Source organism: Rissa tridactyla, chromosome 1 (assembly GCF_028500815.1).
Source record: "Rissa tridactyla isolate bRisTri1 chromosome 1, bRisTri1.patW.cur.20221130, whole genome shotgun sequence".
NCBI classification, from domain to species: domain Eukaryota; kingdom Metazoa; phylum Chordata; class Aves; order Charadriiformes; family Laridae; genus Rissa; species Rissa tridactyla.
In genome coordinates this window covers 125,630,796-125,649,454 of record NC_071466.1, presented here as the reverse complement: position 1 = coordinate 125,649,454, position 18,659 = coordinate 125,630,796, and the positions used below count along the sequence as shown (strand labels likewise).

General features: G+C 42.6%; 2 protein-coding genes across 2 annotated transcripts in view; one reads left to right on the top strand and one right to left on the bottom strand.

The window, feature by feature from the left end:
* Positions 1 to 5,962, bottom strand: part of TOMM70 (translocase of outer mitochondrial membrane 70) — a 28,293-nt gene extending 22,331 nt beyond the window's left edge. Inside the window, exon 1 of the mRNA XM_054188374.1 lies at positions 5,627 to 5,962. Coding sequence (XP_054044349.1) covers positions 5,627 to 5,887 — 261 coding nt within the window. The 5' untranslated portion in view covers positions 5,888 to 5,962. The remainder of the gene's footprint in view (positions 1 to 5,626) is intronic.
* Positions 5,963 to 8,941: 2,979 nt separating this feature from the next.
* On the top strand, positions 8,942 to 18,299 carry LNP1 (leukemia NUP98 fusion partner 1). Its single transcript, XM_054219274.1, has 3 exons — positions 8,942 to 9,091; positions 15,768 to 16,013; positions 18,099 to 18,299. Exons 1-3 carry the CDS (start codon positions 8,942 to 8,944, stop codon positions 18,297 to 18,299), a joined length of 597 nt encoding a protein of 198 aa, XP_054075249.1.
* The last annotated feature ends 360 nt before the right edge of the window (positions 18,300 to 18,659 follow it).

Genomic DNA, 18,659 nt, shown 5'->3' with positions numbered 1-18,659 from the left:
AAAGTCGCTCAGCATCTCATACACATGAAAAATAAACCCCACACAGACTGTATAGAAATTGTGCATTAAAAAAATCAGAAAGTGTTGCATCTATGTCTTGAAGCCCAAATGCTGATAAAACACAATGCCAAGTTTTAAGCTCAACACGTTTTCTAAATAACAATCCCGACGAGATTTATTTCCTTAGTAATCATAAAACTCTTCTACCATAGATCACATAGCAGAAAATAGTGGATTAATTTACAGCTTTGTTATATAACCAATCAGCTGATGGAACAAAACAAACAAACAAAAATACAGCTTTTATTTTAATTTTGTGAAATTTTAAAGAATATTCATAACCTTTTGTTTTTTTCAAAAAAGATTGTCGATTTCTGTTTAAATTACATATTAAATTTAAATAACTGATGAAGCCAAAACCACTAAAAAGCTAAATATCACAGGTCTCTTCTTTTGCTTTGGTATGTTTTTGTTGTTTGTTGTTGGTAGAAGATTTTTTGTGGTTGCTTTTTTTAGAAAAAAAGATATTAAAGAACTCATGTGACATTATATGCTGCAATATCTTTTCATAATAGCACAAATAAGAACACGGAAATTAATTCTTAACATAATATCAGTTTTTGAAAGTTTGACAAGCTTTAGATTTAACCCTGATGAAATTTTAAAGCTGCTGCTTCTCAGCCTTCCTGTCCTTCTCAGTTACTACAACAAAGATTCACACAAATACAAAACTCATTATGCAAGGAAACTTCATGTACCTCATGCACAAGTAACCAAAAAACCTCACACCTTCTTCCACTTCCTTGCAACGGTAATAATTCTAGACATTATTTTCCAATTTCACTGCTTCTCCTACCTGATGCACTGCCATTCTATGTGGTGCACTGGGCAATTTTTGTCCCTAAGGTGAAGGTCCACATGGAGCACAAAAACCTCAGTTTGTCATCTTCTGGTCAAAGAATCTGTACAGCAAGCAAACTAGCTCAATAAAATGAATGGAAGTTCATAATCAATTACCTGCCAAGGTAGTATAAACAAATAGCTCAGAAGTTATCTGCAGTTACGTAAAAAATAACATCTCAATACTTAGGACCTCTTTCAGCAACTGTTCACTAACAAGTCTTATTACAGAGTTTAAGCCAAAGGACACTTGTGTATTTGAGCAGCATTCAGTTATCTAGGCAACTAAACAACAAGATTGATAACTGTCTAAAGACTAGACAGCACTGACAAAGATTTCTGAACTATTACTTTAACCTCAGCAAATATGCCTTCCTCATGAAATGTTCAGAAATTTCATGCAAACAACAGCAACTTAACACCAACAGACTGCCAGCTGTGAGAATAATAAAGCTTGGTAACCCCCAGCAACTGAACTGGCAGTTCAGAAGTTTATGTATTTGAGGGAGATTGTTTTTTAAAGCAGAACAAGAAATATGCTGCCAGCCAATGATGACAGCGATTCACAACAGAGGCACGAGCAGCGAGTTTCAGCATTTTCTTTTGGTTGAAAAGGATTTGCGTGAGCCGTTGTCTGGCGGATGACGTGGAGAGGGACTACTGTTTCAGCCATCTTAAATCATCAGCTTGCAAAAAAATCCCTGGTCTTCTTTCTTCTCCAAGTGAGAGGATCCTCCTGATGAGATCCTTTTGATGACGCACCAAAAGAAGTGTTGTGTTCTGAATACTTGCTGCTACTGACTACCTATCTTCCTTCTTCATTTTGACTAATGTTCATCCCAAGTCTTACCTCAGACCTATACTGAAAGGTACTAACCAAGTATAAGTGGTTTTAAGCTTCTCCTTAGCACTAAAACCACTACAAGAAAAAGTATGTCCACACAAGCTTAAGATATAAAGCAAGCAAGGAGGTATTATAGTAAGAAATAATTAAAATTACAGTAAAATTTGTCAGTGTTCTCCATCAGTCAACTTCCTTTCAAATGAGTTTGCCACTCATGCCTACCATGAACAAGTGAGCTGCAGAGAGTCTAACAATTGTTCTACTGCTATTATACACATTTAAGAGTTTCTACACGGGTCCACTACAGCTGGCATGAAACATAGAAGACTTAAAGTAGGTTGATAGTGAGATTTATTAGGCAACAGGTGCACAGCACAACAGAAATTGCTTTTTACATACTTTGCTTAGATCAATTCAGAATAAGTGTCAACATTAATATATCTAGACAAAGGAGTTCAATTTGTTCATATAGTGATTTAATGCCACAGCAGTGAGATAGGCAACATTCAGCGATTGCTATTAAAATAGATCCTGGAAAGAAGCCATAGTAGTTGTCTGTTGATCCCAATATCTGGCACCACACAAGCCAAGGAGTTTGGCCACATTCACCCCACCACCGCACTCAAGTGACTATATCCAGCTTGAAGGAAAACACGCAAAGACAGTGAACTGCTGTGGACACCATCGGGTTTGTCTGCAATACACAATGCCACGTGGCTGACTGAACAATTCAAGAACCTCTGCTCGATGCTTCCTCGCATACCAAAAACAGAGGGTTAACCTAGGAACTTGCTGAAAGAGGTAAGGGGTGAGATTTGGACTATCACAGACTTGTGAAAGGAAATGATTTCAACTTAGGGAGAAAAAAATACTGAAGCAACCAACACATTACCTCACTGACTAACCAGTGCCTCCTCCTGACAGACAAGGAAGGAATAAACTTGCTAAGCAGCTATCATGGAATAAGTAAAAAAACATGAATCAAGTGGATATCAAACAATGATTGCAATGAACACAAGGCAGTTTAATTCTCCAACGTGTTTAAATTATACAACATTCACTACAAACTAAGAGAGCACATAAAAAACAACTGCTGTTACTGAGCAACCAAAACACATTCCAACTAAATTATGAGAAATAATGACAACTTCTGTAATTAACAGATGCAGTTTGACTTCCTGACCTTTGAGTCATCCATACATGCAGTTTTATCATCGGACTTAACTGGTCCAAAATACCAGTTTACTGTACTGCTGAGGAGCTGTGTTTACAGGAGAAGGAATCTCAGAAGTAGTTCAGCTTTTCCCAATATAGCACCTATGCTAAGGGCTTCTGCCAACACAACATCAGTCACAGATCACACACTTGGACAGTGCATCTATGCCAGGAGAATCCTTTAGTGCAGACACAGCCTGGGGAAAAAGTGCAAGGCCTCTGCAGCAGGTAAAACAAAAGGTTAAACTGCATGCAGAATAGTAAGAAGTCTGAATAAGTAGCAATGAAGATTTTAGACCCGAGATACTTCCTAAATAAAATTCAAGGTTATGTCTTCAGAAACAGTAACAGAGCATCAAATGGATACAAAAGCTGATTTAATTAAATGCACAGAAAAGTCTGGGTCCTAAGTTACAATTACGAGAATAAAACTAAGTTACCTCATGCACACACACACAGAGCTGTTGGTGACCCATTCATTATTGACCTATGTGTTTTCTAAAGGACTTCTCTCTTGTGTTTGTACTGTGAAAAGAATTATTGGCTCTTATTCACTGTACAGATTTGTATGTGAAATCTGACTGAGTTTAAAACAATACCTCACTGCATTAGAAAGGCAGACCAATGCAATGCAGGTAGTTAACAAGTAAAGCACCTGCAATGACTGTATTTTCAGTAATATCCATAAGTAACAAAATACATATGAAAACAAGAAAACTACATAGCATCAACTCTATGGATATGAGGAACAGGAAGACAATCCTCACACACATAAAGCAGTCAAGGGAACCTGCAGCCATATTAATTTTCCTGCTGCAGACATATTTTAACCAGCTGGACAACTGCCTCATGTAATCAGGCAAACCTGATACCATCTTGTACAGTCTTCCTAAGTAACAACTCTCATCTCTTTACAGTAAGCACTGACACTCTTCAAGGAACTACGGATCATACCACTCAACCAGATACTTATTCTTAGATGCACAGAGCCTTCCAGTAATTTAACTTGTGGAGCGATCCAAAAGAGCTAGGCACCCAATATTTTACATCAAGTGCTATGTAAGTGTTTTAAACGTCGTAAGAGCTTGCTTCAAGTACAAATACAGAATGACTACAAACCACTTAATGGTATATACTGCAATCCAGAAATACAATCAAGAAATCCAGAGCTGACATACTAACAGCAAAGTCACTGCAGCTACACAAAGGTCATGAGCAGCCTGCAAACCAGAGCTCACACATAACAAGCACACTGCCATAAATACGCCAGATGCTGTTTGCAGCCACAAGCCAAAGTTACCACAGTAAACAAAGTCTGAATTTGTCCTCTGTAGACTACTTGCTCAGTACTGTTGCCCATGAAGGAACAAATCACTGTATTCAAGTAACTGCCTCCAGGTCCAGCATAGGTTTTGCAGCTTGCTAGCTTCCAGGAATGCCTGAGGGTACCTATGATTCACTAGCTATGGAAGTTGACACCCTCCTCACCACTCCCGTGTGTTCCTGCTTCAGCCCGCCTACTCGCATAACACTAGTCTTCATCACTAGAATGCTCAAGGTTAAAACTGACCTTTTCCAGTCTCCCGAAGTTGGTTTTTTCCTCTCCTGGTCATTTCAGACAGGAAGTTTAAACTATGGTCTGACAGTTCTGAGCATTTCAGGTGGTACACAAGAATAGGAGAAGAAAATGCAGGAATACCTTAATGCGATTTTCTTATCAAAGTAAGATAACCAAATTTACCAAATTCACCACCTTAAACAGGCTTGCCAACTGTAACCTCACCTCAGTAATACAACATGACCGTCATGATACATCTGTGACTGCAGTTGTGTAGAAAGGGCATTTTAGAGGCATTTTTCCACATACAAGTATACAAGAGAATCACGAATCTCATCTAGACTCTGATTTTCCATGTTGTCCTCCAATTTTTGTACAGACTGTTTTATCCAAAAATTCTCAGAACGGTAAGTTTTGAAAGCATATCTATTGAGGCAAACTCTACTGCAAAGTCTCAGCCGCTTGAACTGTATGGCTTTCGCATTTTCATGGGAAATATTTAATTTTAAAGAGATTTTGATTGTGTTTTCTTTCTGCTCTGCTGTATCCAGCATCTCAGATGAACACACAATAGGTCGCAGGCTTCCTTTTCGAAATACTACTCCTGGAAGCAACTTAGTCGTAGCTACTCTACACCTCGGAAGCAGAAGTACATTCGCCCAACGGCAGGGCGCTGTCGGATCCACACTCACCTGCCTGATGCCGACTTCCTGACAAGATGCGTCCAACCACGCACTTTTCCACCTACCAGCCCCGCAACACATACACGCACCCCGACCAAAGCACCGCCAACGGCAGCGCAGCGGGGCGCAAGCCGTGAGCCTTAAACGGCTGCCGCGTGACGAGCGCTCCCCGGTTACCACGGGCCCGACCTGCCGCCTGCTCCACGCCGCGCGCCACGGGGAGGCCGCCCCAGCGTGGCTCCCTTCCCTCACACGCGTCCTCGGCGGCCGGGGCCGCCACTTTGACGTGTCCCTCCCGTTAAAACCGGCGCTTCTTCGCCCTCTCCTCCTCCCACTCCCCCTCCCAACAGCAGCGGGGACTAACGGCCGCCGCGCGCGCGGAGCGGGGAGGGGGTCCGGGCCAACGGCCGCCGGGCGCGCGCTCACCATCTCCTCATGGCCGGGCCCATCGGGCTGCCCGCCGCCGCCGCCGCCGCAGGGCCCGGGGCTCGCCCGGCCCTCGGGGGTCTTCCGCTCGTTCGCGCCCTTGCCGCCGCCACCGCCCCGGCGGGCCGCCCGCCGCCCCCACAGGTAGAGCGCGCCGGCGCCCAGCAGAATCGGCGCTCCCAGCACCAACGCCAGCTGCCAGCGGGACAGCCCCGCGCCGCCGCCGCCGCCCGCCGCCTCCACGGGCTTCGAGGCGGCCATGACGCGCTCACACCGCCGCCCGCGGGAGGAGAAGGGAGGGAAGGGAAGGGGTCACCGGACACCCGGGGAACGCCGGGAGGGCAGGGGTCGGGCGAGCACTTCCGGCCGCCGCTCCGCCCGGCCCCGCCACCTGCTGGAGCGGTGGTGTCACCGCAGGGCGCCCCCAGCGGCCGCCACCTGCCAGGGCGGCGTGGGGGTGTGCAAGGGCACGGGGCGGCGCTGGCTGTACGGGGGTCGTTAGCCCCAAAAACTCTGAGCGTATCTTTGGGTTCGGATTAATTTTGTGGAGGAGGACGTTCTGGACGGCCAACATCCAACACACAGGCCTGATGCGAAGTTTCCAGGAGTTTGTACTGGAACATTTTACTTGCCCGGATTGCCTAGACAAGTTGTGGATGCTCCATCCCTGGAAGTGTTCAAGGCCAGGCTGGATGGGGCTTTGAGCAGCCTGGTCTAGTGGGAGGTGTCCCTGCCCATGGCAGGGGGGTTGGAACTAGATGATCTTTAAGGTCCTTTCCAACTCTAACCATTCTGTGATTCTATGATCTTGAGGCAAAATTATCCTTTTTATAAATATTGTCCCTTTAAATTATTAATTGAATCTGTCATAAAAATAATTCAATATGCAATATTGGAATTTTATATATGTTGTGTATACATGTGCATTATATATATGCATGTCTATGCCTACTCAGCATCCTTACCTGCAGGCGGAGGAAGCTTATGTTTCTGTCTCCATTGATTTCCCTGCAGCACTCAGCTGAGGGTGAAGAGGAGTTGTCTTTGATACTTTTTGATACTCGGATAACACTAGTCATCTCATACCTAGAAATTTCATTGTAGGCAGGAGGGAAACGGAAGGAATGTGTTAAGACACATATTGCACTGAGGAAAAAAAAGGACTGAAAATAAAAACAACAGTAAAATTGCAAAGCAAATACCTCAGGAGCCCAATTAAAATTTTCTCTGCTGGACTATGAGTCAATATATCTTGGTGCCTGGTAGTAAACAGCTTGAGCTGTGTCTCCCTTAATTTATGGATTATTACTATTTATGTAAGCCTGTTTTGCCAAAGCTGTGGGACAGCCTCTCTCCCACTTTTCCCTGTCACCTGTCCCAGCACGTCAGAGCATTTCCTGCTCCACATGATGTGCTGCAGTTCTGCCTCACGTGTCAGAAAAGAAGAAACTTGAACCATAAAATAGAAAATATGTATCAACAGGCTGATAGCTTCCTACTGGGACAACCTAAATTCCACCCACAGGATGCTTCCTATGAGCTAGCATAGGCGTTCAGATGTGCCTTACCTGTACAGATTGGTAGCTTCAAGGGTGTAAGTCAAATTTAGGCTGTCAGAATATGGCCAGGAGTGCACCTGGAGAATCCACCTACACATCCTTTTTATTGCTTCAGGTGTATTTTTACTGTACTGTTTTCTAGGTATTCCTCTTGCTCCTGTCCATCTGTGCCTCTGCTGAGAAAGCAGCCTGCTGCGCGTTTGGTTGTGCCTCCAAGCTCTAATATACAACATCTGAGGATATGCCGTCTGCACACCCATGTGCTTCAGGTCCTCATGCTAATCATGGTCTTGTCTGCCCTGGACAGGGTAAAACTCGGGCACACAGGCATTCATGACCAATTGGTCCCTTCACCCCTCTTATTCAGAATGAAGAGTCCTACATCAGAGTATTGTACTTAAACCTCACACCTACACCCACATCAATGAAGCTGGAGTTTGGTTACTACATCTGTATTCCTAAATAGTCTGGGGACAAGGAGCAAGGTTTAATGCTGAGCCACTGATTCTCCGTAATGCTAAATTGCGAGCATTTAGGCTTACTTCAGGCCAAGGCCAACTAGTATCTCCACAGCAATGCCTAGGCACCAGGAGAACCTCTAGCTACCTAGCACACAACAATGACTGCTTCCAATAGAAAGTTAGAATTGGGTCTCTTCCTCCTCTTCCATCTCAGCCTCCTCTGTGTCCTTCTGCTGTGTCCCAAGGCATGTAACACATCTTCCAGTTTCATGCTACACAAACAACAGTTTTATGGGTCGAAACAGTGTTTTCCTCTTATATTAGATATTTTGACATAAAAAAGACACAAAAACTACACAAAATATTACAGCCACAGCGCAGTCCATACAGCCTTTAGGAGACCCACAGCATAAGCACCATGTAGGATAGATATGACTAGTCTAGCCACTTGGTCTCAGGGCCAGAAAACAGTCTCCAGCCCTATTCTGTTTAGTGGTATAGATAAAGCCTATATGGCTTACACCCAGGGCTGAAAAGGAGAAATCAGACGCATTTTTACTCCGTGTGCCTTCAAGTGAGGCAGGGCCTCCCACAACCCTGATATGCCAGATGAAATGACTCTGGTAAAAAGCAGCCAATGCAAATTCATGCTGGCTGTCATAACCTAAAAATGAACAAGCAGTTTCTTCAGGGAGAGCTTTCTTCTACCTAGACAGACCACATTTCCTGAATGCCAAAGGAAGAGCAGAGACAACAGCAGTCAGGAGGGAGGGCAGATGGGAAGAGCGGGCCATTTGTCCTCCCTCCCACAGAGCTAGTTAGGCCTCTGCAAGTAGCTGTGCCAGCTTCTAACCATCATCAATACGTCAATTCTGCTTCTCAAAATCACAAGCCTACTTTCAGTTCACGTATGCGCCTCCCAGGCATGTAACTGTGGGCAATTCTCCATTGGTATTGACAGCTGGTGCCCTCAACAGCAACACACAGGGAGTAGCCAACACATTTCCCTTCCCACCAGGCCCCTGCGGCAGTGTCATATTGGACATCACTGTAATGGAAAGGTTAAAAGAAACCTTGTTGAAAAGAGATGAGAAAGGATTGACTTTATGTTTAGACAGTGCCCAGGGCTGCAGTGGGATGGGGTTTGGGGGATGGAGAGCAGAGAGAGTGGTTGGAAGTGCTTCTCCGCTTCCTCTGGTTGGCAGAACAGTGTGAGGCTATTGGCTTAGCGGTGGCATTTGACCTTGCTTTTCCTTGTCTGGTTCGAGACCCTCTCAAGTTTGGAGGGTCTGTACATGGACTATGAAGAGGATGATGATATTTCCTTTGCAAAATGGATGAGCAGCTTCTGGGGCCACAACTTGATCGATGAGAATGAGAAAGAGGGTAGAGGCCACAAGAAACGTCAGAAACGACCCTTCAGTGAAAGGAGAGCCTCCCTTCCGGTAAGAGCTGTGTGCAGTTTTCTCTCTGTGCGTGCATGGTTTATGTATAAATTTAAGTGTCATCCCCAGGGGCATGGCCCTAGAGATGTATGAGGATGAGTATGGTACACCTTGCTCAGTAAGTTCAGTTCTTACTGGCAGCAGCTAGTTGCGTTTTGAACTTAGCTCCCTGCCAGACTCAGGCCTCTGGTGCCTTCGGCATACAAGAAAAGTGGAAAACTCCAAGATAAGTGATGATAGGACCAGAAAAGTAAGGCAAAGGGTGTAATAACTGCCTAACTATGTATCACAGTGTTGTTCTGTCTGCTAAGCGTGACCTGGCAGAGATCAAAACATTTTGGAAACCGGCACACAAACATTGGTTTCAATGAGTCTCTTCTCATGTGTAAAACTACATAATCACAGGATTTGGACCTAATTCTGCAACTATACCATCTCCAAGAAGATGTATGCTTTACTCCCTGGGATTTTGCAGGTGTAACTTCTAATTTAAGCTAGAAGATGCGGTCCCTTGTTTAGAACATCTAACTCTGAAAATTAAGATACAACGCATAACATTATATGGTGAAGTAAGATTTTAAGAGAAGCACGTTCTTTATTCTTAAACCTACAAAACAGTTGGGAAAAGGCAGAGGCAGTTTTTTAAGGCAGCTCACAACTGTCTAACCGATTATCAAAACGAAGTTAAACTGAAAGCAGCTGTTCCCAGACTGCTCTTTACTTGAAGGCTGTGGCTTTTATTTCAGCCCTAAAAAAATGTCTAGGTGGTCCAAACCTGTCTCTTTTTTTTTCCAACTACATCAGTTGGCTTACTAAAGATACTGTGTTTCCTTACAAGTCATTTTTCACTTATATCTTTAGATCATTATGGCTGCAACAAAGCAAATGCTGTTATACTGGGGAGAAACAGCTAACTTTTTCCAAACTTTTTTTTTTCTGCCATGCTATATTTTCAGTTGCAAGTTCTCCTCCACTGGAGCTGCCATGTTCTAAGCTGTGGGATTTTTCGTTTTCAAAAAATTTGGCTAACAAAACCAAAATAGACCAAAACTACCTCCCCCCTTTTCGAATTCACAGATGAGTTGGAGAGGTAACCTTCATTCATTAGTTTTGAACTGATCAGCCACATTTTTTATTTACAGTTATATTTCACCCTGGTCACAGATTGCAAGACAGACTTTGAGCTAGAGCTGTGCTGATGGATTCCATCAAAATGCCTGAAAACAGAACATTTATTAATTTTTTTAAAATTAATTTTACTGTATTTTAATTTAGTCCTTCAGAGGTCTATTTCTTTTGTCCCCAATACAGACTGAAGTGTAAGAATGTACTTTAAATCACTGCCTATTCAGCAAGATGCTGAACACATCTTCACATATATTTGTGTGTGCCGTTTTGTGTGTACACATACATTTCATTTGAAGCATGTTTTTATACTCAGTTTGTTCAAAAGCTATTTATATGCTTAGCTAATAGCTATTCAAATACTTTGCTATAATTGCATTCCTGAATCAACACCTAGAACCTGCATTAAGTTTGTTGACAGAAAGTTAAGACAGTGACTTTTGACATTACTGTTGAACAAGCTAAAGTTATCCTGTACAGTTAATTATGTCTGGCCTTTACATTCATGCTCCACACAAATTTGTCTTGCTTCAGTAGTACTATACAAGATATATGTTTCAACTGCTCTATTTCTCAGTGCCAGAAATTGACTGGAGGAACGAGAAGGGAAGATTTGTTTGGGAATTTTATGATTCCGGGATAAATTTTGAGATGAAGCTTTTTTAGTTGGAAATCTCTGACTAGTTGGTAGTAAAGACCACTAAAACCTGTTGTCTTAAACCAAATATAGAAGTTAAACAAACAGGCACTAATAATTCCTTAGAAATACCTTCTGAAAGAACATTTCCTTGTTGGGAGCAATAACTTTGACCTGGATGTGTATTTTTTACACAGTTATTATAAATGATAACTACTGTAAGAGTCAAAACACTTACCAGTGTTAGTTAAATATTGTCTTCATTTTGTCAGAACAGTGCTATTAATTAGGAGGATTAATAACTTGGATCAGACTGTGTTAATCCCTCCACTGCAGATAACAGTGTAGCCTTTCTTCTGTGTCAACATCGTAAATGGAGGTAACCCCGATGTCCTGCTGAAAATAAAATCATCAGGTTCTGACTGACACAGCTGTTGGCAAAAGTTCCTTTTGCAGATACAATGGCGCTGCCAAAACAGCACTTCAGCACACTTTGTCTCATTTCCAGGGCTAGTATATGGCGCATCAGAAATAGTGCAGTCCTGCCTGCATGAACTGCATCTGCACTAGGAGCGTTTTGGTATTACATAGCAAAATGCTAGCAGTATAGCACAAAAGGTGGTATTACATAACGCTGGAAATCACTTTCAGCTCCAAAGTAGTATGTTGGTCTTTGTAGCTTTTCCCTGTGGTGAAGACAGACACTCAAGCCACTGCTCTCACCTCAAACACAATGGCAAACTCCTGTGGCATCCTATCATGGTAGAGCCCCCCCCCCGAAATATGGATAAAGCTTTGTAGAACAACTCCCAAACTAACAACAATTTTTATTATGTTTTTTTTTTCCTCAGTATCTTAGTATACCTCACAAACATTACTGAGATGAGCCTCGCAAAATGTGTTTGCTATTGTCATTCCCATTTTGCAGAGGGGAACACAAAACTATATTCAACCTTCGGGCAAGAAGAATTCAACACAGGCAAGACAAGCTAAAGCTTGCATTCTATCTCTGCTCCCCTGAAAAGTGTCAGAGTTGTATATGTTGCTGTGGCCCCACACTGAATGTGAAAACTGCCTGGGGAGAACCAAGTCATCTGTTTTCATTTCCTTTAGTTAACTTGTTCCCCAGGCAAACTGTGTTTAGACACATTCACTGTGTCTAAAGCCTTTTTGACCTTCAGCTTTTTGAAGCCTTCGGCTATGACTTTCCTTGACACATTCTAGTTATCCTCCATCATTTTGGTTCAGGAGAATTTCTTACCTCCCAGACATTTTGTTGTGGGGGAACGATAGGAAGCAAAGGAGCAATGATAAGAGTTTTACAACCCTATAAACATATAAACCTTCAAGTAGACATTGCTGCTCACAGCAAAAAAATCTGATAAGAAACAGCTGAGAGTGGGAGCAGAGCAACTGACTGCTGTCGAAGTTACTAACATTTAATCTAAAGTCAGACCAAACATCTACCGCAATATCGTTGGTACAGATGAGTTGGAGCCTAGGCCAAAATATGGGAATATATGCCTGGTTATAAGCTTTTCCTAAGGAAGGCAAGCTGTGGGACAGCATCTGAATGTCAGATGTTCCAAAATATCACTAAAATACTGGGGTCATTGCGTAAACTTCACCAAACAATGCTCGTGCTGACACTCTGAAGATTAATTTCCTTACTGACAGCTGTGCAAGCCCTCAGATCAAGCCTAAAAGATGGAAGCAATTATCTTGTCTCCTTCAGAAACTGAGAAAGAGAATAGGCAAATTATACTCACATCTATTTCTTGAGGTTGTTTGTGTTTTGGGTTTGTTTTTTTTTTTTAGTATACTTTCTGTGTGTTTTAGCTGGGCAATTAGCAAAAGTTTAGCTGTTGTGTAAATAAATACATTAAGCATGACTAGTCTTTACACAAAGGCTCAAGCAGAAAAAGGGAGTAGTAAAGGCAGGGAGAAACAACCCCTGAGAACATGCTGGATGCTTTTGTCTTTCCAACATCAGCAAAAATTCCCCATTTTGATACAGGGCAGCATTTCTCATTCCTCCTTCCCATGCCTTTTCCCGTGTTTCACCTCCTCCCCACTTCTCCAGTTTAAGAGCTACTCAAGGGCAGATCCTAGGAGCCAGAGACCAAGAGGAGCTCACTAAAAAGGCAGCAGATGTACGCCAGAGGTACCAGAGGCACAAGGCAGCTGCTGAGGCAAGGACAGGAGCAGATACCACGGCTGAGCTCAGAGACCTTTGGCAAGGGAAGACAGCAGCAGTGGGTGGACAACAGAGTGTGCGGATACAGAGGCAATCTCTGTTGCCAGCAGCTGCTGAGACTTCAGGAGGGGAAGCATAAATTAAAGGAGTCTCTTTAGCTGTTCTTATTTGCAGTGTTACCAAGCAATCAATTTGGCACCAAATGCATGTATTAAACACATGTATTAAATCTAAGAAACAGGAAGGAAGCCACATGGATTTTATCTAAAGTCAGTGCCAGATCTGCTTCATTGCTGAGTTTCATTTTATGACTCTCGGTTCTCCACGGAGTCCATTTTAAAATAAAAAAATAAAAGAAGACTAATGTACTGTGTAAGTTACTAGCCACAAAATGTTCGTGCTTCAGCAGCCGCGTTAAGGCTGCTGTCCTCTTTAGGGCTGTGTCTGTAAGACAGCAACATGCTAACATGCACGAGTGTCCTGTCCTCCTAGCTACTGCGGTATGTGTCATGCAAAGGCCCTGTGAGAGGAGGAACAGCCACGGTAATATGATTGCATAGATATGTATGTGTAGCTTTACCCTTAGTCCACTGAGGCAGATACACATTTCAGAGGAAGGCCTGTGCCTTTTCATGGACCATTGCTGCCATATCAGTATGTGAACTGCAGTCTCTTTGTTAAGGGCTTAACTATAATTCTCTCTGTGAAGGGAAATTAAAAATCAATGTCTTAGTAAAATAAAACATTTACAAACATTACAAAACAAGACTGATAAAACACCATCCCCCGTTTCAGCTGTCCTCCTGTTCTTTTTCCCCACACCAGTGATTTTTAGTGTGAAGCAATTTTTATTTCCAGGAAACAATATATGTTGATGCCATTAAAATGACACAGAAGACATTTAGGTTGTTGAACTTGACATAGGATGTGTACTCCTGTCCCTCAAGCACAATGTGATTGCTTTGACACTTTTTAAAATAACAATACAATATGACCTTACAGAGATTACAGCTGTATTGATTGATTGGAAACCAAAGTAAAAATAGTATGGCAGAAATCATTACCACTACTCTCAGAGGCAGTCCGTAATACTAGTTACTGAAGTAAGCTTCTGTCTGGAAAAGAAATTAAACCAGTACTGTATGATCTGAAAACCCTTCAGTATTAGGTGCTTCTGTCAGGTGTAAAATTTGTTATTTTTAGCACCCCTCGTCAAGCCTATCTAATGTGATGTAATCACAACCATATGGATGCACAGTCTCACCATTCATCAAAAGGCTACACGTGTCCCTGTTGTGCTAATACATTTATAATAGCATCTGGACCAGCATAAATGCAAATGTACATGGGAGATGTTTCAGGTCCCTTGAAGTCCAAGGTTTGTAGATTCATGTGGCCGCTGTACCAACTTGGTTTAGCTTTCCACCATTGCCTGTTAAAAAACCAAAACAAACACCACCATCACTACCCACAACAAACCCTACTCTGAGTGCAGGGTTTTCTCCTGGATTTTCTTAGAAAGCATTTTGGGATCTGTGTGATAGACATTCGGTTGTTATAAACAATCACAGCTCCCTCGAAGCCAGCAGAGCTTCTCAGGGTTACTCAGTAGCTGAAGGCTTAGCACCAGGGTTATACAAAACATACATGCATTCAAACATGCATGCAGCAGCTGGGGGCCTGGAGTGCCCTAACCTGACACCTGCAGGGGTCTCATTTTCGGTACCTCCCATCTCTCTCTCATAGATTTCACTACCTGCATCTTGCTGGTGTTCAGCTACTCTGAAGAATCATCAACAGCTGGCAGGGTTTGGGGCATGCCTGCCTTTATGTGGTGGCCTACAGGTCTGTCTATTTCTAAACCCACCAATAAACAAACAAATAAGTAAGTAAATAAATAAATCTCCAGAGGTCACAGCAGTTCTGTATCTGTTTAGTCTCCTTTACAGACATTCAATTAAACACAGCTGATGCAGATCAATAGCTTCTATCTCCATGTCAGGCCTGGGAAAACTGAACCACATGGAAACTAAACAACTCTCTACTCCCTCCTCGCTTTAGCCCTACAAATGTAATTGCAGGAAGCCTGTTTCCTACCATTTCTGTGCTAGGGATGTGTCCCCCAGTGCCCTGAAAGCGCTCCCTCATCAGTTCAGGACAAACGTGCCCAAGAAACGAGCAGAAAATTCAGACCTGGACAATAAAGCATCTTGTCTGCACATAGGCCATGCTGCAAATTTGACACAACTGAGCTAGAAATGGTCCCTGTCACGCTTAAATGAACTCGAATGTCTGATAAGACCCGGAGCACCTGTGAGTCAAACCCAGTATCTGGCTCATCTGGACACAAAAGTCTGCGTCTTTGCTTCTTGAGAGTCCTGCCTAGAGCCTGCCGCCAAATGCGAGGCCTGAATTTTTGAAGTTATGAAGGGTCCGGGTTCCTTTTAGTGGGCACTAAAAGGGCCCAGCACACTTTACATTTGAAATGCCAAAACTTAGGTACTCAAAAACAGAAATAAAAGGAAGTTCTGCTGCTGCTCCTGGAAAGAAAGGTCTTGGCAGTGTGATCCTCCTGCACATGAAAGGAAAGACACAGGAGTCTGGGCAAGGTCATTCGTTCTGAACCATTGTTCAGAGAGCACTCTGTGGCAGAGAGAATCTACCCTGTGTGCTCTGCTTTAATATTCAATCCTCAACAAAGACCTCTTGTTTTTCAGGCCAGGCTTTCCTCCCTCCATACAACACGACTTCATGCTTCTACCAAAGGCTCATCTTCAGGCCATCTCAAGGGCTCCAAGGAATTTCAAGAAGACCAAGATGTCAAATGCCACTGCCACAGGAAGGCAAGCAGAACACCTTCAGCAGACAGCTCATCCCCAGAGACAAGATCAAACTCCATGCAGGAATTTGCAGAGTCCTTTGAAAAGCAATTGCACCTCAAAAGCAAACGCTCCATTTCTTTGGTAGGTAAAAAACAACTTAAGATCACTTCAGAAGAAAAAACCCCAACCAACCAATCAACCAACCAACCAGCAGGCCAGCTTTATCCCTGGTGTAATTGCTGTGGCTTTGCTGGGGGAAGAGCAGAAATAAACTTGAATTAGAATTTCTCAAATGATGTGGTCCGTACAGTAGCACAAAAAAGGTTAAAGTGGTAGTATTGTTAGTATGAGAATTCTTGATGTAGTGTTAGCATCTAGACTTATTAAAAAATGTGTATCTTCAAAGTAAAATACCACACTGGCTGCAGCAATGTTTTCAGAGGTTTCTACAGCTGTGCCAACAAAACGTGACAATATAAAAACAAGTTTCTTTCACTTTTGCCATAAGACCCAGCTCTCTTGCTGCTGCTGACCTGGTTTAACCATATACAGTGTCATCTGTGAGACTGCCAGACATCATGGTGTTTGAGAAGCTTCTCTTTTACCCCTTGGGACTCCATCCATCTGCTTCCTTCAATGTCACCACAGAGCTGCAGCAGCAGCCATTGCTATAAGTGGCTGAATGTATTTTCTCTGTAAGCAGGGGATTCTCCCCCCATTTCATCCTTCTCATCGCCCCATCATTCTATCCTGAGGCACGAGCATTTTCTGTATGGTTTGTGTTGGTGAAATAGCCAATAACAACCTTTTATCTATGACACTTTAACATGTTTTTATTATTATGATGCATACTGTCTGGTGTATCATACAATGGAAGGAAGAGTAATAAACACTAACTTGCTTTTAAGTATCAGAAGAACGCTGTCAAATTAAGTCACCCTACTGAAAAAGCCTGTGCTTGAATAACACTTGACATCAGCACCAAATAACAACAGAGGGAAGTATCTTTTTTTCAGTTTGTTGACACTGACAGTTTTGTATGGAGAAATAATTTTCAGCTCCCTTTGCAGACCTTCTGTACAGCAACAAGAGCAGAAAAAAATCTCCTTTCAATAAGCAGTATCATTACATGATCAGTCCCACAATTATCGTCCTTGCATGCCCGGTCTTTTAAGAATATGCAGAATTATGGTGATGACAACTCTGTTATGCAATTGTTAAGATTTTAAGTGCATTCTGTAATCTTCTTTTTCCCCTTTAGGAACTACTCGCAATTTGTTTCATTTGGAACTTCACATTGCCTCATTTGCCAACCCTCACTAGTGGTTGTCTAGTTTATCATTTATCATTTCTCAAAAGTGCCTATGGCTAGAAAGTCTGTGAGTGGATAATAGTTGTATGGTAGATATAGTGAGCATGATGCACTAAATACAGCTTCAGTTCCAGTTAAAAACATGGATTCTGGTACCCTTCTGTAATCTGCAGTGGGGTGTGCTGGGTTTTATTTTAATCTGCCTTTCAAGTAGACCAAATTGTTGTCATTCTTTCAGTCACTATTGAAGTTTGGGAGATGTGAAGGGCTTGAGAATCTCAAAGAACTGAGCAATATGTGTTAGAGATCTGAAAGGAAATTTGGGAGGGGGCTTAGACTCATAGCTCCAAATGGAGCACTTTTGCACTCAGAGCTCTATGGGTGCAATTCAAACCACCATTTACATGACTACACAGGTTAAAAGAAAAGAAAAGTGGGTGAAATGTAATCCTATTTCATCTCCTTCCCTGCATATTGCTTTTCTCTTATAAAAGTGGCCTTGAGGACACTTCATGGCCTTCAGCACTTGTTTTCAGTGCGGTCTTTGCAGCTAACACTGAATAGTCTTCGGCACATAAAGACCGATCATGTGAAAGGACAGAAACATGAAGTCTGGGCTGAAATCTGAGAGTCCCTCCCTTATCCCCTCCTTTCTCCTCTCTCCCCCTCAAGCCCTCCGTACAGGTGACCTTCCTCCCAGGCACAGGGTATAATTAAAAGCATGTTGTCTCTTGCCAAGTTTTAGAGTGACTGGCTGGGGCCTTGAATATGAGCCCATCATGTTAAAGCTGATCTGGCTGAGGTAGGTAACTGGAATATTTTATTATATATTACTAGCGAAATAAGAAAATGAGATTTTGTTGTTCATGTGGGAGTTGCTTTTAATCCCCTGCTATTTTTCTCCTGCCTTTTAGCAACCTGAAGGCACGAAGGAGAGAACAGAAAGAGAGAGATTGCATTTGAGAAAAAGCAAGTCTCACAAGAGAATGGGAGAGAAATCAGAGCCAAGGAGAGCGCAGAAAGAAGAGGAAGGTTCAGAAGTTGTATCTGCAAAACTCAACGAACGGTTTCCATCACAAACAAGCACTGAGAAAAGTTATTTATGTACAGGCTAGCATGCATTGGGATAATGAATTTTAACACTCTCCCTGAAGAGCAGAGGGAGCATTCTTGTTTTGTTTTGACTAGAAGAGGCCTGTTAGGTACAATAAACCCTGACCTGTAGAATAAAGGTAAAATTCAATTGCATCATTGACACCGTGTTACTACCTTCCTGTCTCTACTTTTTCCATTAGGAATGTGATCCTTGTCATAGGAGTGTATCTGGAGCAAGATCCAAGTTAGCAATGAACCACCATAAGAGGGTTTCAGGAAGATTTAGCATTGCAGCAGGACAGTGGTGGATGTGTTCGTTTAAGAGAAGGGCATGTATGTATTACAGAGCTGTGCAAAGTCATCCAAAGCCTTATGTTTCT

Coding starts and splice junctions, on each gene's coding strand:
- LNP1 (XM_054219274.1), top strand. CDS start 8,942: ATGGACTATGAAGAGGATGATGATATTTCCTTTGCAAAATGGATGAGC. Junction 9,092..15,767: donor AAAGGAGAGCCTCCCTTCCG/GTAAGAGCTGTG, acceptor CTTGTTTTTCAG/GCCAGGCTTTCCTCCCTCCA. Junction 16,014..18,098: donor GCAAACGCTCCATTTCTTTG/GTAGGTAAAAAA, acceptor CCTGCCTTTTAG/CAACCTGAAGGCACGAAGGA.